This window comes from Hirundo rustica, chromosome 1 (genome assembly GCF_015227805.2).
Source record: "Hirundo rustica isolate bHirRus1 chromosome 1, bHirRus1.pri.v3, whole genome shotgun sequence".
Classification (NCBI taxonomy): Eukaryota; Metazoa; Chordata; class Aves; order Passeriformes; family Hirundinidae; genus Hirundo; species Hirundo rustica.
Window position 1 is genome coordinate 37096255 of NC_053450.1, and position 25631 is coordinate 37121885.

General features: G+C 36.8%; 1 protein-coding gene across 8 annotated transcripts in view; it reads left to right on the plus strand.

Moving 5' to 3' along the window:
• ASPH (aspartate beta-hydroxylase) overlaps positions 1-25631 on the plus strand; it is a 118623-nt gene that overhangs the window by 70259 nt on the left and 22733 nt on the right. For all 8 annotated transcript variants that reach the window (XM_040066306.1, XM_040066268.1, XM_040066278.1 and 5 more), the window contains 7 exons: positions 8193-8281; positions 10330-10416; positions 13601-13751; positions 14774-14910; positions 20189-20287; positions 20957-21046; positions 25203-25340. In XM_040066306.1, coding sequence (XP_039922240.1) covers positions 8193-8281; positions 10330-10416; positions 13601-13751; positions 14774-14910; positions 20189-20287; positions 20957-21046; positions 25203-25340 — 791 coding nt within the window. The remainder of the gene's footprint in view (positions 1-8192; positions 8282-10329; positions 10417-13600; positions 13752-14773; positions 14911-20188; positions 20288-20956; positions 21047-25202; positions 25341-25631) is intronic.

The following is a 25631-nucleotide window of genomic DNA, read 5'->3' on the forward strand; positions in this document are numbered from 1 at the left end:
CCTTGCTAAACATTCCTAGATGGAACAGATAGAACTATATGCGTAGAATTGCTGTGAGAAATTATGAATATTGTCACACATCAATCTTTAGCTTATGATAGGTCCAGCAATACTATAGAAACATTCTAGTTTTACCTGATTGCTAAAAATAGAATAAAATGCACTGCTTTGAGAGTGCTAGTATGCTCACACTTATGGGACACAGATTATGGGTGCTCTTGCTGCTACTGCTGATAAAAGATGCTGCTGCTTCTGCTAGGGACTTAGGGACTCTATGTTAGAAGGCTTCCTGCATACTGGCACGAACTGTAACGCCAATACCTTCCTGAGAATGATTTCAACGATGCAATAAAGGACTTTGCTTTTACAACTACCCAGCTTTTGGTCTTCAGTGAAGATGCAAAAACCTCTCCACGTCAAGAAAACAAAGTCTATGACCCACCCTGAGTCATAGTTTTTCAAAGTTTAAGAGAGAGAACTGACAGGAGGAGCCTTTGCTGCAAGTGACTTATGAGACTGCATCACATGAAAGGGGTTTCTATTTCAGATTAACTTTGGAGATGGCATAACATAAGGAGACAGAACTATATAGTTATAACCACTGCAATTAAATAATTATAACTTCTATTAAAACTTTATTTAAGAATCAAATCATAAAATTATAGAACAGTTTGGGTTGGAAAGGACCTTTAAAGGCCATTTTGTCTAACCTCTGCATTGAGGTAATTCAATTTTCTGGCTAGCAGTATGCACAGCATACAGTCAGTGCAGCAGGATTGTTACAGTGTACTTTTCAAATCAGAAACTCGGGACCACGTGTCCTCAAGGTGGCTGTAAAGACCAGCCTTTATCTTAAATCACTTATATCTTATAAAGTAATTAAAACTGGAGTCCTAACTCCTCTCTGTTTTGCATGTGAGTAATAGCAGATGTAAGATCAAGGAAGCCACCAGGAATGCTCCCTTGACATTATAATGACAGTACAAATGAGTCAATAAGTGAATAAAAAATGTAATTACAAGAACCAAACCACATTTACAAGGTGGTTTGGTAGATAGGGAGTAGTGTCTTTCCATCCTCATGTTTTCTCCCACAAGACCGTATAGGGATTGTAATACTATTGTCTCGCTGTTTCTGAGGAACTAGAAATTTCATTAGACATGTTTAACAAGAAATACTTATGCAGATATGTAATATGGACTCTCATAATCACCAAGCAGGCCCCTCTCAGTTGAGTGTAAATTTTATGGCATTAGTTTCCAAAGACTGAAGCAGCACCATTTAGTCTGTGTGGAAGGCAACCTTCCCCCCAAAACTCCAAGTCAGTCCAGCCAGGCTGTCACTCACTGCTCTCAGTGAACAGATCAGGTTCAAAATGTCAGCTCCAGCACTGGAGGTAAGCCTGCCCTCCCACCCCACCAATTTTCCTAGGCTGTAAATGTAAGAAAGGGAGCAGAAGGCTTAGGAAGGGAATCATTAGTTCTGAGAGCAAGAGGGAGGAAAAGGGCAGCAAGTGAAAAACTGCCTGAGGTAGTCCCAGTTGAGATTTCTTCTTGGTCAGGGTTGCATATCAGCTAACAAGCTCTCTGTTTGAGGTGTCCTTCCTGGCATGTCTGTTGGGTCAGAATAAAATCACAGAATTGTGGAATATCTGCTCGCAATATTTTATGAGAGAGATGTAACGAGATGAGAGATGATTTGTGTTAAGTGGATGGAAGTGCATACTGGTTTTTAGATACAAACACTGATTGTTCTGGAAGCGTTAATAGCAGCATGGTTTTATCTCCTACTTACTTTGCTCAGGAAGAAAACCATATGTGTATGCTTTGATCAGAGGCTCGGAGTATGTCAGCAAGGACAAAACAGTTCCTCCTATGTGTTGTGGCAAAGATACCTCATCTTTTAAATTTAAGGAAACAACAAGTTGAAGCCTTTGCAGTGTAGAAAATACCTTCACCCACTTAAATTTGCTATCTGTTAAAATGCCAAGTGCGTGGCATCTCTCTAGGGTAAAAGTGTGTTAATTGTGAAAGATAATCATGATAGCATTCAATATTTTTGTCCAGTTCTGGCTAATGATGTAAACTGTTTTGAGGTACCAGGCTGATACCTAATCAGGCAGGTCATGATTGTTTTCTCTTTTAGGAGAGTGAGGTTTTTCTTAGCCTGGATGATGGTGTTTTATTTCAGATGAAAATAGGAAATGGAGAGATTTCACACACACAACCATTCCAACTTCTTTGGAAGCTAGAGAGGATTAATTTACTCCATTATAGAAGTGGTATTACTAGTTATTTGTGACATTTCTATGAGTTTTTTCTCTATTGCTTTGGAGTTAGGGTGATATGTAATCGATTTTTTGGCCATGTACTAGTTATCTCTTTTTCTTTTCCTTGTTATCCATGTAACTGCCTTAACATAATTGTCTATTTGGTCTTTTATACTGATTTCCAACCTTGGCCTCTGCTCAGTTACACAGGAATTTACAGACATTTGCTCATGTAAGGACATTAGTCTAGAAATTCAAGAAAGTTTAAATTCCTTGATTATTATATCTTCAGGCAGCTTTTCACATTAAAAGTTATCAAGAAATAGAATTCTGTGAATAAATCAACAGTTTGCAAAATTACTTTTCTGATGCTGTTTGGGCAGTTACTTAAGGTAAAAAGATATGCTTCAGATGAAGATTTACAGAAGTTGATTTTTAGAATGTTAGTATTTTATTTTTTAGAGAAAAAGCTAATAAGAGCAGTGGTAATTGAGATTGCTTTCCATCACAAGACATTGGTTTTAGTCACTTATGGCTTTTCTCAAATTATAACACTGAGGTGAAATTTTTCATTGGGGAAAGTTTTGGAGCTTCAATATTCTATTGCTGGCATTGGGCTAGGAGGAATCTCAGCTACTGTGATAACTGGCACAGTGAGCTTCTATGGGGATTTCTTTGGTTGTCAAATGAGAGATTGAAAGCTACCTGTGTAATTACAGTATTGGCACTAAGACACATTGATATATAATAGTATATTACAGAAATTGTAGAACATATGACTAAGTGGGACTCTAAAGCTTACTTTGTCTCTTTAATTGACTGAAGGCCCTATCAGCTATGTGCATTATTCTTGGCAGATGCTTACACAACTTGTTATTGCAAATTTTCAGTAATTAGCATTCCACAACTGCCCTCAGCAACCTGTTCTACTATGCTTGCTCAGAGATAGCAGTTCCAGATGTTCAAGTCAAATTTTCTGTTATAGCCATTTTAAGCTTTTTCTTCCTTATCCTGACTACGGTGATACAGAAAATAATTTAGTTTTTTCATCTCTGTAGCTATATTTTACAGAGTAGTGTGTACCCGTCTTCCCATCACAAACTCTTTTTACCCTTTGTTCTTGCTTATTGTTGCTCCCCTCCCCACCCCAATTAAAGGCGAAATATTTTTACACCAGTCTTCAAGGGTATTTCAATTAGGTTTAATAATTTGGTTACTTTTCCTTAATTTTGATGTGATTCTCTTGTGTTCTTAAGAGTATCTAGCAGTGTGTTCATTATTATTCAAAAATAATTTCTCTGTCCCTTTTAGAAGTAAGAGTGTCACTGCTTTGGTGATGACAAGGTGCTTTTCAACATAAAACCAAAATGCGCCTGGTCTTTTAGTTTTCGAATGCCAAAACAGTTATATGAAAGATTTTTTCAAATTTCATTGGTGATATGACAGGCTATTAAGTTTAATGGACATTTAATGCAATAGATTGCAATACATTGCTACTTCTATTTTTTTTTTTTTTTTAGACTCTGTATCTTTTTAAGTGAGATATGAGATTGCTTGTCATCACTGGTAATTGTTTATTCTCCAACACAAAAACTAGCATAGGGTTTCTTATAAAACTCCTTCCTAGCTTGCTGCTTTTTCAGTGGAAACTGTTTTCTCTAAGGAAGTCTCCAGGAATCCTATGACAGCAGTCCTAGATAGAATGCATATTCTTACATCCAAGGCTATTATTGAAAATCCTCAGTAGTATTCTTGAAAGTCCACAGTATGATACATAAAAGGATTATTACCATTTTAATGCTTAACCTGATTTGGACTACAAACCAACCAAGCAGATCATGCATGACTTTCAGTGTCATGGTGAAATTTGTCATTGAAGAAAAATTACATATATTTTCCTCTGAAAACAGATGAGTTAACTTCTTTGTATCATTGAATTTAATATATTGGGTCTCATCTGCTAAAGGATTATTGCACTAGAAGGAGGCAATGGATAATTTATTAAAATACCCCTGCAGGGAGATAGCAGGCTATCTGGTTAATATAGAGGAATGCCTCATGGTTACACTGAAAGCTCCCTGGTGAATCCTTTAACATAGGAATAGAATGGGAGATGAAAATGATTGCTCGTTATATAATGTTTACTGTGTTACATTGGTGCCTATCAGATGAATAATATTTATGTTAACAGCTCCTTTCCAGCTTTTTATATTGATCTCATGCTGGTCTAGGGCTGATATATAACTGTACTGAAAATAGGAAGATAATAATTTTCTTTTGTAATGAAGGGTGGCAAATAGGTTCTTCCAACACATCACCCACGTTGGATATGAAAGGAAAGATAGCGTATCTTTGTGCCACAGACTTGTAAGATTTTAATTTACTTTTTTTAATTTACTTTTTTTTTTCTGAGCTGCTTCCCATCTCCTTGTAAACGTAAATGAACTGCAGAGTGTCCCACAGGCAGTGAGAGTTTCTTACTGGGTGGGAAAGCTTCTTTCCTTTGCCTCAAAGGAATCTCACTGTTGCCATACTTACTGAGTTTGAGAAGGACCAAATGACTTTGTCTTTCCATGAATGCCAAAAGCTAAAGGGCTGATAAGTAGTTGTCTCATTGCAATATAGTTCCTGTGTAGCTGGCCAACCTTAGATAAAGATTTTAATTCATGCCGTAAGAACTGAGAACTAGTATTTTAGTTGCAGTTTATGTTACAGAACAGAAAGTAAACCAAGTGTTTGGTGGTCATATCCCATTGGAAGCTCCCCAGATACTGTACCCAGGGGAACTGACATGTCTGCGTTTTCTTGCTAACAACAAAGGATTGTTTCACATGGCAGCTAAGAGCAAAATGAACCTAAAAAGTCCTCAAGGTCAATACCTTTCATTGGTTCCTTGGATTGATGTTTCTGGGTTCTTCTATTCCTGCTGTTAAGCAAGCCAGGCCTTAGAAATAGCAATGGTTTCTTGATAAACTGAGCTGGCTTTTTTTTTTTTAAAGAAAACAAACAAACAAACAAACCTTTTGCATGTTATGGGTTATTCTTTCCAGGCCCAATGACATTTGAGAAACTTCTCACCATACCTGTCAGTTACTGTGGACTGAAGGTTTGGAGTGGAGGGATTCTCACACTTGTAATAAGAGCTGTTTCTGTGAATTTTACTTGATTCAAGGGGTGTGAACACTTGGAAGAGAGCCAGTGCTATGCTCCTTAACCATTATTAACATTAAATGCATGAAGAAGCAGTAAAAACATTGCTTTCCTATGAAATGGAGGACAGTAAAGTAAGACTGAGAAAGACTGAGGTCAGCAACAGACTGGAAAGCATTTCTCCTACATCATCTATGGGGAATAAACAAAAGGCATTAAAAACATCTATATTATTAAGAAAAATGCCGTACTTCACTTTAGTCAGTGCATGTAGTTATCCATGATAGTTACATTCCTTAAGAGCATTACTGTGTACTTCAGAATAAATGCTTGATTTCAAATCATGTTACAATACAAAATTTGGAAGAATTTAGGGAAGCAAAACCAACATATTAAACTATACTATTTGTGAGTTTATCGTGTAAAAGGTGTAAACTCCTAAATGTCAGGCAGGTTTGTTTTGTTTTGTTTTTTTCTTCTTCTTGGTAGCTAATGTAATGAAAACTTACAGTCCCTACTATTATAAGAGGAATCAACAGAGATACAGTAATACTAGTGCATTGCTGCTTTCATACCTTTTGTTTATAATTTTTTTTTTTATGTTTAAAGCTTTATACAATGTTTGTGAATTTAAAAAATGGAATTTAGTAGGATAGCTTAAATTCTGTTCCCTTCCTGCTCCTGAAAAGCAATTACATCTATTCAGCTGTGAATACCAACACTGCAGAAGGGTTTAAAAAGGTAGTGTAAGAAAATCTCCACTCACAGCTGTCCGAGTTCAACATTGAAAAGAACAGTAAAAGTCTTAGAAAGAAACAAAAGTAGTCAAGAGTGGTTATTTTTCCTTCTATACAGAAGTAGTTTAGACTTATGACATCCTCTAATGATTGGATGGACTTAGTATGGGTTTAACGTTACCCAAGGCATTGGTCTTTCTCTGAGGTTTAACACAGACAACGTGATTTGTTTGCCTAAAACTGTGTAGGATTAGAGTCTTGGAGGGACAGTGTCATTTAATGAATCGCAAGCACAGCTTCCAGGAGTGTGTGGGCTCTTGTTATTCCTGAACAGTGCAACCGAGGACTTGGGAAGCAGAATAAAACATGGGTCATTACTGTAACTTGGTATCCAAAATACTTGCTAAGGCATTGCAGCAGATGATGTTTAACTGTAGGATGTTCGATTTAAACTTTACACATACGGGTTACAGCATTCCCTATTTAAACTTCTAAGAAAATAGTGATTTTACTTCTTTTTCTGTTATTAATGACCCACTTTACATAGAGGGTTAAAAGCAGTAATTAAAGCAAAATTTAAAAGCACAATTAAATCAAAAATTATGTGCTACTAATTACAGATATACGTAACTCTCAGTTCTATCAGACAGTATGTATTTCCTCTACTTGTGTCAGAAAAGGTGGAATCTTTTTTTCTAATGAAGTGTAAGTGCAGAGTTAAGCTGTAGCAAATGTGGAAGAAACCAGTTACCTGCTGTCATAGCCTTTCAGTAGCATACTTGCATTTTTTAACCACTCATACACTTAATGTAACCAGGTAGACATTGTTTAAGAGTAAACTACTATGAAGTAAATAGCTGTTTAAATTGACACCATTTACTTAAATTTGCTTCAAATGCAGTTTACTTTACACAATTTATTTCAAGGCTGATTTGCTACATACTACTGCTGCTCTACTGCTGTGTGATAACTTACTAAGCTGTAGAAACCTGATCACTTGAAGGGGTCTTAACTTGACTTTTCAGTGTTGAATTTGTTTTCATCAAAAATATCAATTACTTGACTTTTTGGGTCCCTCCTAACCTGACTAACTACGATTTCTATGAACTCATCTAATCATAGAATGGGTAATGGTTTAAAGAGACCACAGTGGGTCATCTGGTCTCTGCTCTAGCATGATCTTCCTACAGCACACGGCATAGGATTGCATCCAGGCAGTTCTCAAATATCTCCAGTGAGGGAGATTTTACAATGTCTCTGGGCAATCTGTTCCAGTGCTTGGTGATCTGCACAGTAAAGAAGTTCTTCCTCATGTTCAGGTGGAACTTCCCTTGCATTAGTTTCTGCCCATTGCCTCTTGTTCTATTGCTTGGCAGCATGGAGAAGAGCCTGGCTCCATCCTCTTGTCACCTACTCTTTAAAATATTTATACGCTTTGATGAGGTCCCCTCTCAGTCATCTCTTCTTGAGGCTGAACAGGCCCAGTTCCCCCAGCCTCAGCATCAAAAGAGATGCTCCAGTCCCTTAATCATCTTTATTCCTCTCCACTGGACCCACTCCAGGAGTTCCATGTCTCTCTTGTCCTGAGGAGCCCAGAATTACACACAGCACTCCAGATGCAGCTTCACTAATGGCTCTAGGCAAAGACATATATAGTCACAGCTTTTGGAAATTACTAGGATACCCTGATGATCGTGGTTTTCATGATACTATAAATGTAGAAAAATAACATTTTCCTTTGCTCTTCCATGTCAATTGAACCACTTGGGGAAAAAAAATCCTTTACTGTAATGTGATGAAAAATGCTTTATTCTAAACTTAACTGCCAAGTTATGCAATTTGAATGACTGAAGCTTGCTTTTTCATATAGGAGTTTGTGATTGTAATAAGTAAGAAGTCAGTTTCTTTTCAATGTAATTTGGAACTGCCCTGGTTGAAAATGATGCACTTGGCCAGCACAGTCCCTGGCTAAGTGTTACTCCAGACAATTGAAATACAAAAGAAGTAATGAACTGTGTGTTTGTTAAATCTTCTAGCTAAAAAGAAGAAGAAGCCAAAGCTCTTAAACAAGTTTGATAAGACCATTAAAGCTGAACTGGATGCTGCAGAAAAACTACGTAAAAAAGTAAGTTTTAAATGCTTCACTCAGAAATGTAGGCAGTGGACAAAATAATGAATAAACTAAAAACTTGGAAAAAGGGATAATGAATTTTAGACTACTTTCTGTGAAATTAACTTTTTGAAATATTCAGTGTGTATTTGTCCTTCAAGTTTCATTTCTGCTGGGTAGTTTATCTTAATTTCTTTAAAATCATAAACGTGTGTCAGTTCATGTGTGTTTGCTCACTGTTAACCTTGAAGATAAGTAGCTTAATCAATGAATTGCTACTTAAATGGATCACATGGGGACAGGGTTAGTTCTATCCTGTCACTCTTGTCCAGTTGACTAGTGAAGTTAAGTGCTACCAGAGAGCTTTGTGCGTGTTAGCAGGGAACTCTCAGTAAGTGCTCTGATGCCTCATGAGCATTAGGTGCAGATCATGGATGTAGGTGTTGTTTCTGTTGAGATTCTGTGTGCTGGGAGTGCCTCTGCTGATGCACAGCTGCTTAGAGGACAAAACAGATGCTCTTGCATCTCACCAGGGGCAGCAAGACCTTAACATCAATCAGTCAGGTTGGATAGTTCTGAATTTAATAACTTGACCATGAAAAACAAGCAAAAAAATCCTCAAGCTCTTCAGTCATCTCTCCTTACAGCTTCCAATTTTATACTTTTATTTGAATATTTCGGAAAATAATACTTTTGCAGGGATGTCCCTTTTCCAGATGGGAGAGTAAATAGTAAAGCAAGACTGTGGATGTTAAAAATGAGATACATTAAGTCTTTTGAATGTAGTTCTTGTTAAAACTCTGATACGTCTCACAGACAGTCTTAGCACATAGAGAACAACGGCAGGCCTTTGTTGTACCCTAGATTTGAGGTGGATAAGCAGTGAGATACACTGTTTTCAGTATAGTAAAATAAAAACCAATTTGATCATTGCAGATACAGGATTATTCTTGATTTTCAGGGCATACTGTGCAGTTTTGCACATACCAGAGTTCTAGTAGTTCTGTGATGGGACTGGAGGGCTATTGCATAGGGGGCACTAACCTTTGGCTGACACTGCTGCTGTTCCTCCCTAGAAGCCTTCTTTACATGTTAGAATACAAAAAAAAAAGGGGGGGGGGGGGAAGAAAAAAAAAAAATTCGTGCTTCTTGTTACTTAAGCAATTGGTTAATCAAAAATAGACATAATAGAGACATTTGATGAGCCTGTAGGGTCAGCTTGATGACTCTCTTTTCCTGCAGTATCTCTTGGTAAGTTAGAGATAGTCATGCACGTCATGTAGGAATCAGGATAAATTTAGGAACAAATCAGACATATTTGAAGATAGCAGGACAGTTGTGTATCATTTATACACATATATATATAAAGCTGTAAAGAGATGGGAGTGACAGCAAGGTCTATTGCCAAATATTGCCAAGCAGTGCTTAGCACCTGTTTAACAGTGGGGTTGGTTCTTGTCAACTTCCATCTGTACTTGCTAGCCAATGTCCATCACAAGGTCAATATCCATCATGAGAATACCACTTACATTTGGACTTGTGTGAGATGTCCTGAGAGACGTTGTCACACAAAAAACTTGGAGGAAACAGCCAAACACTATGGATGGGTCTATAGTATTTCCCGTAGAAGAACAGTAGTTATGATACTGTTCATCATGACAGCTATGCAGAGGGAAAATTTCCACCTATGTCTGGAATTTTCTTCCTATTCTCTCTTATTTCTGGTCTGGAATTTGTTATTAGCAGTAGGATCTTTGCTTTTTTATACAGACAGGTTATTTTCATCTAAGCATTTTATCCAGTCAACAAAGGGAAAGCGAGTAAAGTATGAAAAAACAAGTTAGTAATTTTAACCATGGAAAGTAGATTATATTGTTTTGTAAATAATGACAATTAATCTATCTTAAAAAGGCAATCCCAACAAAAGTATGAGTGAAAGCTGTTGATTCAGTCTGCATTGTTTTATGTTTGTTCTTTAATTGTGAAACTAATGTGTTATTAGGTCCAGCATCCTTCAGCATTTTTATTAGATAGAATTGCTGATAAATATCTCTGCTTTTCAGGGAAAAGTTGAAGAAGCTCTAAGGGCCTTTGAAGCATTAGTGAATCAATATCCACAAAGTCCTCGAGCAAGATATGGGAAAGCACAGGTATGTAGAAAAAAAGTGATAGGTGTTGAAAAAAACCTAAAATAAGCATTTTACCAATAGAGTTATAAAAGTTTTACTAATAGAGTCATAAACACCAGTTGGAATTAATTTATTAATTTATGGAGATTTCCTAGGTAAAAAAAAAAGAATCATGTGATCTGTCATATTGTATCGCTTTCAGTCAGCTGTCCTTCCCCAATTACTTTGGCGGCTTTTGTGGAACTTCAGTGGGAAGTATTGTAAATAATAAAAAAATAAGGTACATCCTGTAGATCTCAGGAGAACTGTCAGGTGAATGGCAAGAGATAAATACCAACTAGTGGCCCAGTGCAGGAGCAACAGGCAGAATCTGCCTGTTACATACTATTTGCTGTAGCTGGTAAATCAGCACATCTGTCAGCCTGGAATAAATGCTGCTTTTTGCTCTAGTGGGAATAGAGAAGAGGATTTGGAGTATTTAGAGAGAAAGAGTTAAAGGATAAAGAATACAAATTCTCAGGCAATGAGGTTTGGTTAGTGGAGTGAGCTATGATAGCTCAGGTGTTTCCCTTCAAAAAAAAAAAAAAAAACCAAAAACAAATCCAAAACCCAGAAGACATCAGAAAATAATCTCTGCATTTATAACACTTCTAGGCTGTGTTGAAATGTCTCAAAAAGGGAATAGTCTTTGAATTTTCCTAAATAGTAGGATAATCCTGCTGCACTAGGACTAATTAAAGACTCCTTGAACTCACATTAATCAGGATGAACAAAGTGAAGCCCTCACTGTAGGAAGGAATGGTGCTGTTAGACAATTGACGCAGACCTTGGAGTCACAACCAGTTTCCACTTGGCTAATAATAGTCATGCTAAAACCAAAGCTGTGATTACCCAAATATCTATCACACAAGGGCTTGATGTGAGAGCAGACCAAATGCTTCAGTGCTCTCTGTGGTGACAGTTTGCTGAACTCTTTGCCTCTTTACAGCAGGAGACCACTTTGTTCATACAAGTGATGAACTTATCTCTGTGAAGTTACACTTTGAATACTTACTGTTTTTTACAAATCTACTCATTATATCTAATAGAATATGCTTTGTGCCTCCTCAATGGCTTTAGGAAGAAGGGCAGATCACTGCAGCCAGTTGTGAAATTTATCCTCATTCAGAATTCCCACCTCAGTAACCCAACTTCATTTGTCCATTTACAGCAATTTATAGTTGCTTACTACTACTTTAATAATCCATGAAAGGTCAATATAGACCAAGATCTGAGGAAATAATTAGATGCATTTTCTGGGAGTGTGTAAAAACAATGATAAATTAATTTTCTGTGGCCTTTGAAGGTTCCTACTAGTCATTTTACAGTTATATTAGTATTACCAATGACAATTTTATTGAACCCAATATGTTTAAGTTCAAGCTGTTTTGAAGGAATAGGAAAACCATGGGTGTCCGAAAGATTAATAATTAAGATTTACATTGTAACACAGTATTATTTTTAAATGGGTATTCATACCAACAGAAGTCAATTAAATTTACTATTTCTCATCTCTAACTGAAACTGCAAAGCATAAGGTTAAAGGCCTTGAAGGTTAAGGGTAAAGAAGCTCAGGAATTCACCACAAAAGCGCACTTCTCCATTTCTTTGAAACGTGAACCAACATTACATGCTAATTTTGTAGATTCAGTTTTTAATAAGGCAGGAAGACTGATTTTTTTTCTGTATCTTTCAATGGCTTTAAAAAGGCAACTGTTTTCCCAAAAAAAAAAATCTGCAAAATATTTCAGTCTTGGTGCATTTTTCAGAAATATGAGCAAGTCTTTGTCTTTATTTGATGTCTGAATTGCACTTGAGCCAGATAAAATGATACTCTACACAATTCATTAATATCTTTACAGCTGAAAAGAACAATAGATAGGTTTTTAACCTCCTTGTATGATTTATACTGGTGAAGTTATGCAGACTTTTTGCTGGCAATTTTTGCTTCTTTGTTTTATATCTTTAATATTCTTTGCCCTGTGCAAGGATTGACTGACACGTTGTCTGATCTCGGACAGATCTGCAATTCCTTTGAAGAAAGGAGAAATAAATTTTATAGTGAATGTACATTAAAAAAAAAAAAAAAAGTTATTGCTTAAAACTGATTTCTGAAGTTGTCTTTGAAATCTGCTTGATGAGCTGTTTGGTTGAGTAACCATATTTTTTGGTATTTCCAATACTAAGTTTTAAAGTAATTCATTCAAGGAAAAAAATTAAAGGACAGAAGTGCAAAAATATTTCAGATGCTTGCTATAACATATATAGATAACACAGTTGAAGCAATTTCATTTAACGTGTGGTTTTCATGCAACAATGAGCTTAAATAGACCAACAGCAGCTTCTGTACCATCATGCTTGTGATGTATCTGCTGTGGCTCTTGTCTTAAGAAAGAACATAAGCCAGTAAATACAGAAGTATTTGAGTAGAATGCATTAAACATGGGAAAATGCATGCATTTATATAAACAATATAATATTTATATATTCTAAGTAGGCCTTTAAAAATTCTGCATTTGAGACACAGTCTTTTTCAGCTATGGAAGCAAAGGTTGAACATGCCTTACCACAGGTGAGATCAGTGATAGCTTCTGTTAGATTCATTGAAGCTGTAATTTCCCTATAGAGAGCTCATATGTCCTTTGGTCTGCTTCTTTGAATTTGATTAACAAGTTTAAGTTTTGAAGGAGTTATAGGGTACCTATTCTATCAACGTATGCAAGGTAAAAGGCAATTCCTAATTCATTTTGCAAGAAAGAGTGTAAATAAATTTCTCAGAACAGATGAAAATGTTTGTTGGTTTTCTTTGATCTGTATATTGCTTCCGGAGTGAGGCTTAATATACGAATAATCCATAGGTAAAATTTTGCATTTCTTCTGTGTTATTAAAACAGATTGCTTAATCTGCTTTTGAAAGCAGAAATTATGAATTCTACAAATATTAATCAAAAATACCTGTTAATGTATGTTTTAGGTGCAAATTTTCTCATATGCCTCCTTTCAAACAGTTTGTAGGTAACAAGATTTAATGGCAATCCTAGTGTGCTTTCCCATAAAGCACAGCCCACAGTCTAACAATTGCATAGTTTGCCAGGTAAGTAAATAGTTGGTTTTAAGACTAGCAGATTGTTAGGTGTTCTAATAATGGTTTTGTTATTCTTTCTAGTCTGAGGATGACTTAGCTGAGAAAATGAGAAGCAATGAGATGCTGCAACAAGCTATCAACACCTATGATGAGGTGGTTAGTCTGCCAAATGTCCCTTCAGACTTGATAAAACTGAGCTTGAAGCGAGAAGCAGACAGGCAGCAGTTCCTTGGTAAGTTTTGAGGATGGTATAAAAATGACAGAAGTCGTCTGAGCAAGGATTTCAAGGCATCACTAAGGATTTTAAAGTGACAGTTCCATTGAATTTTTGTTGGACTTGTCTTCCTAGTATCTTAGGTGAAAACCATTTTTGCATTATTCAAATTTTTTCTAGGGAACTAGTGTCTATAATTTAGGATGATAGTGCCTGTAGAAAGCTGCAGTAGATGCTGTGAGAAGCTATGGTGATAAGTGGTCAAAAATTTATTGACAGACAAAATATAAAATTTTACTACTGAAGCTGAAGAAAATCAAGAAGAAATTACTGGCATAAGCAGAGTAAACATACTCAGAATAAACTTCTGGTAAACCTTGAAAAGAATGGAATTGAACATGGCAGAATACCCCAAGATTTAGGTTTAGATTCTAGTTTTAGATCTCAATTCTGTGATGTATGAGAAATGATGATTAGAATATGAGGCACAATCAAGAATTCTGTTCCCATGGGTTGGATTTTTAATATAAAGTTGTTTTGATTTTGCTTTTCCTTAGCAAGACCTCATTTAGGAAGTCAAGAAACATACTTAATTTTAATCACATAAAGCATGATAAACCTCACAATGGAAATAGAGAAGAACTATTACTTAACACTAGAAATTAATTTAATTTACCTAATTAAGGTGAGGTTTATTATTATATGTTTGCTTAGTTTTGTCCAGTGCTTGGCTGTGTATGATAGAGCAACCAAAGCTTATGTTACTTCTGCACTGTGAAGGGTTCTCCACAAGAGGCTGCCATAACACTGCGTGATTGCAGTGATTCCCTGAAATATTCCTGGTGCAGCTACACCCTCAGTGACGGACAGGCAGCTGAATGCGCTCCTGTCTGCGCAAGTTCTTCCAGGTTCTCCTTCCTGATTGTCAGTGAAAAGTGGACAGCTTGCCTCTGACTTGTGTTTCCTTAGTTGTTGTGTAAACGTCTTGCTGCTGTTTCTTATATCTGTGCTTGTAATTAAGTCTTGTTCAATCTATTCAGGTCGCATGAGGGGGTCCCTGGTTACTCTACAGAAATTAGTTCAGCTGTTTCCCGGTGAGACTTCATTCAAGAATGACCTTGGTGTTGGTTACCTCTTGATAGGAGATAACAGCAATGCTAAAAAAGTATATGAAGAGGTGAGTTTCCATTCCATTCCTGTGTTCATTTCGAAGATTGATTGATTTAAACTATTTTAGTTAAATATGTCACATGTGAGATTTTGAAGGGTTAATAGAGATGTAATTTTTTTTCTAGTGCAGTTATCTTCTAATTTTAATTTATATTTTCTGATGCTAAGTTTTTCCTCATCGACAGAGGAATGCAGATTATTTCCATATGCTTAATAACAGTTTAACTCTTCTACCTTCTGGTAGTTAGGTTTGGAATATATTGACAGCACGTCTAGATATAATATGTAATGCTATAAAAAAAGATAACCAGTCTTCAAGACAAGGAAAGCAGAAGTAAACCAGTTTCTTCACAGGAACAGCATTTCTAACCATGTGATCAAGTAGATCAATACTCACAAAGCTATTTAACCTTAGTTTTTTCATCTTTTTATAAGCAGCTCAAAATCTGTTTTTCTTTCATGATGTTTGTAGTGTGGACAATTCATTTGATTTCTATTTCTGTCTTATACTGTGGTTATCTGGCTGGAGAAACTCGCTCCCAGGAAAGGCCACTCTGTTCCTGTGATCTAGAAACCCTGGTAACATCTGGAAACCGTCTGACAGATGTGGAGTCTGACATCATTGGTAGAGCACGACTTGTCACTCCTGACCGCAAATGGTCTTGTTGATGTTGGCACACTCATGGTGCTTGTGTAGGGCAGGCTTGGTGATTGTCTGGTAATGGAGGCTGGAAAGGGATCAGCAGGATTAGTGCCACCTCCTGAGAATAAAGGCCCGATTTTCCATCCCCCACATCTGGGAGGCTCAAGAGATTCACATCTCGGATAGCTTCTCAAAGAGAAGGAGGATGTTCAGCCACATGGCTGGAAGCAGAATGCAAACACTAGGAATACCATTTTTTTTCCTCAAGCTCCTCTGGTAGTCTCAGATGCTGCCGGAATAATGTTTGCTTTGCTACTTTTGCTACTTCTTAGGCCCTTCCATAAAACGTTTCTGTCCAATAATTTTTGGCTTGCTGTCAGAATTTCTCAGAGAATTGGAAATATTGGCTTTTAAAGATAGAATTCATTAAACAAACCTGGTACTCATGCTGCAAGGAATTTGAGAAAACAGAAACATACTCCTTTCAGGCAAGATTTTCCTGTGCAATTATTCAGTGTTTTGTTGCAAACAACGTAATTGTTAGAATTTCTCAATAATCACTGGGATTTTTATACATGGAGGAAGGTCATGAATTTGCTATATAATTACTTTGATACCGAGTTTTATATACTTCAGAAGAAATATATAGGGCTCTGATTAAGAACAGATAGACAGCTGGTGTAGCTTTTAACATATTGTTTACCATTCTTCTTTATCCCTTGTAATTACTCTGTTTTGCAGTTCAGTAACACTAAAATAGAATAGTCCATAGTGATGTTCTTTCATTGTAAAAGGAGGACAAATAATTTTTTTTAAGGCTTAGATTAATTTATTTTTTTTAACAATGGTGGATTCGTCCATATTTTAAATATTACTCAGGCTGAAGTCCAACACAATAATGTAATTTTTCTGTTGTAATTCATGGTAGATTTACACTAAGGGTTTTAAGTAAGAATACCCAAAGAAGCGGAGAATCTCGTGTACCTGCTTTGGTTCTTGGTTCTGCTGAAGGCTTCTTGCATGATTTTGGGCACATTGCTTAGGGGCTACTTGGCTTGCTCTGGAGTGCTTTGCTCAGCTGTTGCATGTGTAGAAAGTGCTTGATTTTGAGCTCCTACCATAGGTGCTCAGGTTCTCTGCATGGTACAGAAAGGGGCAAACTGAATAGTGCTTCTGAGGGCCTCAAGGAGATGTCTTGCTCTTCTCACGATTTTTGAAAAAACTGGGAAACCTCTGAAGTGTGACTGAGTTCTTCTCACTTGTGTAATCTTTTGATACAAAAATGTTAAGAGAGCAGAGACAAGAGCATGAACTCAGTGCTGCAAAGTAGATACCTCCAATATTTATGAATCCTGTATTCTGTTTCTCACCGTAAGGATGTTCATGCATTTTATTCAAGTGTTCTCTAATGCAGAAAGCACCGGCATCTCAGAGTTCAGTACATATCCTCAAGAGAACACGCCCCTCATTCAACTTAAAGTCTCATCTTTTTCTTGATTTCCCTTTAGCATTATTCATGGTTGTCTAAGTTCCTGTGTATGTGCTACTTGTTCCTGTTGCTCAGGAAGATTCCCCAGTAGTTAAACACTCCTCTGTGGAAGAACCTAAACTCAAATTTCCCATTTCCTGGGGATCTCCTAGATTAACGGGCAAAATCTTTACTTCCTGCTGTAACATTTCAATCTCAGTTCAGTGTTACTGACCTGTGTTAAGCATGCACTGAGCACATGCAACCAGCTGAACCCTTCACAGGCACTGTTCCCCACATGGGATCACAGTACACACACATTTCAGACCAGACTAACCCAAGCTTGCATCATCTCCAAGGAATTGAATAGAAGCCCAGGGAATCCTAGTGGGTGAAAACTTTCTGCTTTTGCTTTACATTTAGTAGCCAGTTTACTTTTTTTCCAGTCAATTCTTATTTTTCTTTCCAAATTTGTTACATTTTAGCAGCTTATTTTAAAAGTCTTTAATACATGTTTCTTCTTTTAGCTACAGAAGCAGTGTGTTTATAAACACTGAACTTCAGACCAAGAGAGATTTTTGCTTTCAGCTGTAGTGTGGTATAACTTGCCCAAAATGCGCTTTTCTAGTTTGCGTTTACCAGAATTTTTGCTGGACCACAGATGGAAAATGGTGTCCAGCTGGAGAGGATTTCAGTTTTGCCTCTAATATGAACTCATTTTCTTTTGAATATTGCACTTAGGGACATGGAAACATAATGTTAAGGGTAATCCTAGTAGAATTCAGAGCTATTTGTATTTTCAAAGAAAAAGTAACTTTAAAAGTAGTCCTGGTAGAATTAGAACTATTTTTGGTTCAAACATCCACAGGTTATAAAAAAATACAGTGAAAGAAAACTTTGGTTGCTCAGCTAATAGCATTTTTTCTGCCTCCATGCTGAGGCTCAGTGCAGTATTATGGAGACATGCACAAGCCAGCTCTGATTGAGCTATCTCAGGTACCAAAACCAGAATATCCACATGAACACAGTACTCTGCCCTGGCTAATTAGCCACTGATAGCCCCAGAGGTTAATTTCTATATTCATGATTAGTATTTAATGGGCTATGAACACTTTAGTAAAACTTATTTCTAAACATAATTAATATTGCATGCAGCAACAGCAACAGAGTAATACAATTTACATTAAATACTTCCAGTGTAATTTCTGCTGATGGTATCTCTTGGCTTCTCTTTAGGGGCTCTGAATGTAGATCATTCCTTAATGCAACTCGTCATAGTTTAAATGAACCGTAATACAGAAAATTCTATTCTGTCTTAATTAATCAGATAGCTTTATCCTATAGTTAAAGAAACTGTAATGAAACTATGTGGCTAATAAATCTTTCTGTCAGTCATTTCATTTCACCCTGCAGGTACAGATTCTTGGATCAAAATAATTATACACAGAATGCTGTAGTCAAAAAGGCATAAGATGCAGAAGGTCATAGTGTATTCTTACACTAGGGACCAAGATCATCATTACTGTGGTACTTTTTCCTAATAATGTCTCATACTATCAACTTCCAATAGATTCTCAAATTGTTTGTTCCTTCATAATAAGTTTTTTCCGTGAAAATAAGTAAAATGCTGCTATTTTATCTCATATCATTTTGTACCCTCATAGCTGTGATTTTTGGATTTGCTTGGATGTAGTTGGTGTGCATAGGATTTGAGAGAAGAGAAAACTTCTTATGATTTTGCTTGTAATTATTTTGAGTAAGAAGTGATGTCAGACAGTGACTGGAAAAGACAGAGGGAAATAACTATTATGTGTGCAGGCATTTTATCCATGGCATAAGTTTAGTAGCTTCAAAAATGGATTTAGGCAAGAGAAATTATTCATCTGTCTGTTGTTTTCTATTTAGCAGCTGTCTAGACATTCAGTGGATATCAGCCTCTGTAATTCCACTGCCTGACAGGCTCCTGTGATGATCCTCGCAGACTGAGGGTCTATCCTGATAAGACTGTCCACCCTTATTTTAAGGAGAGAAGAGGTGTAAAAACAGATTAACTTAACCATGTAATTGATATTGCATAGAGCTACAAATTGTACTGAATATGTACATCATAGAAATGCAGAGCTGAAAAGTAGATCAAGACATTCTCTCTAATTTTTGCCCTTGGTTGAGGCAGACCAAATGAACTTAAGACATCTGGCTGGTGTTGGGGGTGCATGTTACAGAATTCAGGTTGGCAGTTTCACACCTCCTTCCTCGAAACACTCCTCCATACTCTCATCCTTTCCCACAGCTCTCCTTGTACTAACAAATCCCTCTTTTCCAAGTTCCCATGAAATATCCATCTCTGGACATTTGTCCATGAGTTTCCCTTTTCTGCAAAATTAAGCAAGTTTGTAATTCAGATATGATCTGAATCTTGTTGAGGGTACAAAATCTTTTAGCTGAGTTTAGCACGCTTGGTCTTGGTCAAAGAGTGCAGCACACAACTATACAAGAATAATGTATCCATCACCTTCTAGTGTGAAAGCACGCTGAGTCACTACTGCAGTAGACTTTTTATTACCTTCTTTCTCATGGCCAGAAAAGTGCACACTGTTCCAGAATGCTGCAGTTCACCATTGTGCTGAGAGTGCCCTTGGTGTTCCAGGGTTTGCATATCCCCCTCTCACAATGCTGGCATTACATTACAGCTTCTTTCTAAATTGTAGTCATTATGCTTCACGTGTTTTCTCTTGCAAAAACTAGTTTGCCACCACGGGAAATATATCTAATTTAAAACTATTTCAGGTATGTTTCTGCTGCAGATTTTTTCAAGAGTATCTGCTTTCCTTCATATTAGTCAAATCTGGAATAAGTGACTTAAGTGTTAATAGTGGGTTTAATTCTGTAATATAGCATTCTATTCCTCAAGAGAGAAGACTAGAAAAGAACAGATAAGTGAAAAATAAAGCTAGTTCTGTTGAAATAATTTTACTTCTGAGACTTCAAAGTTTGGCTTGTCTGGAGAAAGCACAAAAGTGCGTGAGGAAAAGAAAGCACAGACAAGCCAAGGGTTTACTTGGGAATCAGTAATGAAAGAAAATACCATTGCATTACTAAATAATATTATGTACACAGGTTTGTTAATTCACATTGATTCATACAGGTGTATTTAATTCATTTTCTCTCAAACAGGTTCTAAGTCTGGCTCCAGATGATGGCTTTGCCAAAGTGCATTATGGCTTCATCCTGAAGGCAGAAAACAAGATAGCAGAGAGCATACCTTATCTACAGGTGCTTTTTCACCCACATTAAATGTTTTACTAGCAGAAAGTAGAATTGGAACATATAAAATGTGTCAGACTAGAAGTGTACTAATCACAAATCACTGCTTAAGCTATTTATTTGTGTTATACTGAAGTATCACTGCTTATGAAACTTGTACATTGAAAACTGTCAGTTCTTAAACATCAGGTATTTTTTTTTTTTATTACTAATGGTTAACTCGAAGTACAGAGCTCTGAGCCTCAAATTTTTTTGAGGTTGGCAGTATGCTGCAAATCCAAGGTTCTTGAAAGACCCAGAGAAGCCTTATGTGTATTTCTAAGTGTTTGTGAAGAAACACTACAAAACAAACCCTTGATCCAGCTTTATAAAATGCTTCTGTATGTGATTATAGGGTCAGGGCAAGTACCCATCTCTTAATGCGCCTCTGTCTTGGAGGGACTGAGGGGAGAGACTGGATTTGGAAAACTGGTGGCATTTCTCAATTACTTTCTACTGACATATTGTACTCATTCAGCGTAAGTTGCAGGTTAATATGGTTACGTTTTATACCTAATTTCATAGCCTGTCTCTTGTCAATCACATAGGATGGACAGACTATTTACAGCAATCAAATGAACTCTTTTAGAAGTCCTGTTAAAGTTTTCTTATGCCTTTCATTATTTATTTATTTTTTAGGAAGGACTAGAGTCTGGTGACCCCGGCACAGATGATGGACGTTTTTATTTTCATCTGGGTGACGCTTTACAGAGAATGGGAGACAAAGAGGTACATGTTTAACATGTTCTTGCTTTAAAATCTGAATCTCTGAGTGGCTGCAGAATCCAGAAAAGCATTTAATGATGGGCTTAATGCTGAAAACAAGAGTAGTCCAATTGCAATAACAATCCAGCATGTGCGTGGAAGTCAACATGGTCAGCAATACAATCTCTTGGCATCCCTTGCTTTAGATTTAGCTTAACATGTTTAGGCTGGCATAGGGCCGCTTGAAGCAAGGGACTAAAAATTTACAAGAATTTTAAATGTTTCTAGAATCTGTTTTCTGCTTATATCACAGCACAGATTTTAATCACAGTTCAAAAAATCAGTTAGATGTGTATTACTGTATAGAATTTCTTGTATAATAGTGTTTTATAAATCTTCCTTTCTTTCCAAGGAAAAAGCACCCATGAGTATGGGATAAAAGAGGATCATGAGAGGACTGAATGTGAGGGCTGAGTTATGACATTTTTTCAATAACTAAATTAGCAAATCAAACAGGAAAACTGAAATTTGTACTATGTATAGTGGCCAGCAAAAACAAACATATGACAGTGGAATCTGTAAGAGCTTTGTTTATCCGTAAGATATTTGTTTATTTGAAATCAAATTATACTTAAAAGCGACATTTAAATGTATGGTTTACCACTATGGTCATATAGGGGAGTGTCTTGGTTTTGAAAGACAGTTGTCTGCTAGGGAAAACTAGAGCCTCCCTTAGAATGGAGAATGTAACCCCCCCTCCCCTCCAAATTATAATTTTGCAATGAGAGGCTCTCAGGCAAAGATATGGGAAATAGGAGTAACAGTTCTTTACTAGGAATATTAAAAATAAAAAGGAAAATACAAATGTAGTAGTACAAAAAATACAAGAAAGAAAGCAAACAAGGATCCTGCAAAAAACCCTGACAGAGTCAGGGATATGACCTGGCACCCTGGTGGTCAGGGTGTTGGAAGCAGTCCAAATAAGTCCTCCTGGAGTAACAGATGTGGTTCTGTAGAGCAGAGATGGTCCTCTAGAAAGTCCAGTGACGACGAGATGGGTCCAGTCTTCCTCCAGGAATCCAGTGGAAAAACAGGATACCTTGTGTCCTTCATTCCCAGTTTTTATGTAGCTAGGAACAGCTGGCTCCTCCCCCAGTGGGTGGAGCATCTCACAATGGAATGATGGAATGTGTCATGTCATTGGTGGGCCCTAATGGCCCATTATCAGAAGATGTCCCCTTGGAGGATGGAGGGGTGCTGAAAGAGATAAGAAACTGCCCCACCTGGGTTTAATGGCTGGGCCATTATCAGGAGGCATCTGCCCCCCTCTCCCCTGGAGTTACAAGAGAAGGAAAAAACATCTCCCATAAAACAGCCTTCAATAGATGAAATAGAATACACAGGAAGAAAGGACCTTTTTGAAGACTGATTAGTCATGAACTTTAATAGGGGCATGAATTTAAAATCAACAGGGAGAAAAAAAAAATCTCTTTCCTAGGTGGGAAATATGAAAAGAGTAAGCATTAAAAATCAGAGCCATGAAAATAACCATGAAAATCACTGCTTTTTAATTACTTACCTAATAGTGTGTGCAATATTAATACCTGAAAAGCTGTAAAAAATGTTGATGTCTTTAGTACTGTGGCCCGGTCAATAGGTGGTTCTCCAGTATTAACTGTGGTGAAGCCGCTGTATGTGATCTTTCTCAAGCCTAGTTCATCAGGTTAGCTTTTTTTTTTAAAAATAATAATTCATGCAACTTTTATTACAATACCTTCTACATACAGTAGATCTAGAACAGTGAAATGTAATATCTGAATTTTAAGTTAGATTGCCTTCCCTGCAGTACTCTTCCAATGGGATTTTTTTTTAATTGTTCATTTATAAGTAGGAATTCATTTACCTCCTTTTACTTAGAAATGCATGCACACACAGACACACACATGGAGTCTACTTTCACATTCTTAACTCTGTCTCCTTCTCTCAAATCCCTGTACATTTTCATGGGACATTCTGGGTTGAGTTGCTGAACCTAGAACATACCATGTTTGAATAAAGATACCACACAGATGTAACTAGTGTACATCATCTCTAACCCCAGGATAATTATGTGTTAATGTTTATGGAGTTAATGGCCAAAATGGCCAAATCTGCTGTAGAAGAAGTTTAATTAATGACAAAGGAACCTATTGGGGTAGAGGAGACTTTCAAATTTATCAGTGGAAAGTCCATTATTCAGCTAAATTTTCCTCACTGACCTTGCTAGACTTGCTGAATTTCAAGATTTAATCAAGGAGAGATCAATATTTAAGTTACATGTGAAATTGCTATCACTGAAGGTTTGTTGAAGGGAGATATTAATCTATTGGAGCTAAATTAGGAATTATGAATGTGGCCTTGGGAAGTGGTAGGAAAACAGTATTGAGTATGTCCTTTCCAACTATAATTTGATAAAATGCCATATTGGCTTAAGAAAAGAAAAATTAAAACTGTGGAAGTTATTACAGAACAAAGTGCTCTTCATACAGAATGTATCTACTGAGTGCATCTCAAACAATTTCTATCTTGGAAGAGAGAGCTACACTGTTGTAGCTGTCCATGTTCCACTGCCAAGAACTGCATGAGGAAAGAAATATTCCTCACAGAGTCTTAGGAATGGAAAGGATGAGTGAGGCAACCTCCCTCTGTCTACTCTATCATGGTAAAGGCAACTTCCATAGCACAATTCTTCTAATAAATAAAGATTAACTGTATTATACATCATAATTATAGCTGATGTATCTTAAAGAGCAGCAACATTCATACTCATCACTCAGGGGCTGAATCAAGTAATTCATTCCCCTTTTCATTTGGGCTAACTCCAGACATTGCAAATGGATGCAGGCAGTCAGCATGAACAGTCTATTGGTATCTCACTGGTATTACAGCTTTGGGAAACAAATGTTACAAATCCTAATGCTTCCATTTCAGACAGTTAACCAAGATAACATCAAATTTTAAAGATATTAAAAGATTTTTTTTGACCATGCACGATTTTATTGAGCTTCTCTAGGGAGAAAGAGAGATGCCAGTTTATATATAATCTGTTATTCTGTTCATCCACACTACTTTTGTGTACTTCAAATAAATACTGTAAGGCAACAATGTATTGCAGACTTTCCTCTATACTTTGGGGCAGTTATAAAGATCAGAGTACCACATTTTTAAAAAACTTGAAGAAAATTTACAGACTCTCAATGGGGACTTTAGCCAGTTTCTGTTCAAGGCAGGGATTGCTGACTGCTTCAGTCCCTCTGCTCTGGAATTATTATTTTCATATTTCCCTACTTAGCTGTCCTGGTTTGGTTTTTTGTTTGTGGTGTTTGGGGGGGTGGGGGGAGGGTGGTGTTGTGTTTATTTGTTTGTTTATTTGGGGATTTTTTTAAAATCATATTGTTTGAATTCTTGCAGCTGTAGCAGCAATGGTGGGCAGGAAGGAGGCAGCTCTGTATAACTTTCTCTGCATGTGTTTGTCACAGTACTACAAAGGCTCGATCTTTTCTTTCCAAGCATCTCTTTTTCCTTTTTGCCTTTTTTTTTTTTTTTTGCTGCTATGCAGGGGTAAAACAAGTCGTGCAAAGGGAGAGTAAAGACAATCGAAGGTCCAGTATTAACTTCAGTCAGTTTCTGTCATGTGATTAGTTTTGGTGTGGTGAAAAATATTTGAAGAAACTCAAGTGCATTTAAGTATTAGATAATTGACACTTTAGATCCGCAGTCATCATTGTTTTTGTCATCACAGCGTCACCACTGGCAGCACAAGACAGTCATCCTTAATTTGTAGGTAAAGGATTGAAACAGAGAAAATTAAATTGACCAAGATGAGAAACACTTGGATATTCCAAGTCCAAGGACAGGGCATGAATTACTGGCCCATATTTGATGTGAATGGTTGTGAGAAGATTATCCTGTTTTGTTAATGTTGAACTGGACTCTCTTGGCCAGGTGATTTTGTTAGACTTTTTTGTTTGTTTGTGGGTTTTTTCCTTAAAGCGTGTCCTTAAAGTATTAGTACATTTTATTCAAAGAATAACCCCAACATCCCAAAGACAGAGTCTGCTACCTTGCCAGAAAGTGTTACTTTTTTCCTGTTGGGGCTTGGCTGATATGAGTTTGGTTGTTAACAACGACAATGTTTTAGGCATACAAGTGGTATGAACTTGGATACCAAAGAGGTCACTTTGCATCAGTTTGGCAGCGCTCCCTCTACAATGTCAAGGGACTGAAAGCTCAGCCTTGGTGGACAGCAAGGGAAACTGGATATACAGAACTGGTGAAGGTAAGGCTTCATTATACTTTTATTTTTATTAAAATTACAGCTATAATTTCAGTTATTAAGCACAGAAAATGCTAGTCAATAAGGTCGGAACTACTGACTGTAAATTTCAGACACCGCTGTCAGACTAAACACAAGGCTTAAGTAAGATACAATGAAATAAGCTTAAACATTTTCAAATTTGAGAATGGGGACAGGATGACTGAAATTATTAATAAATAGAAAATTTGCATGGTAGACAAATGTAACATCTCAAGTGGAAAATGATAGCACAATTTGGTAATGTCTGGAAAA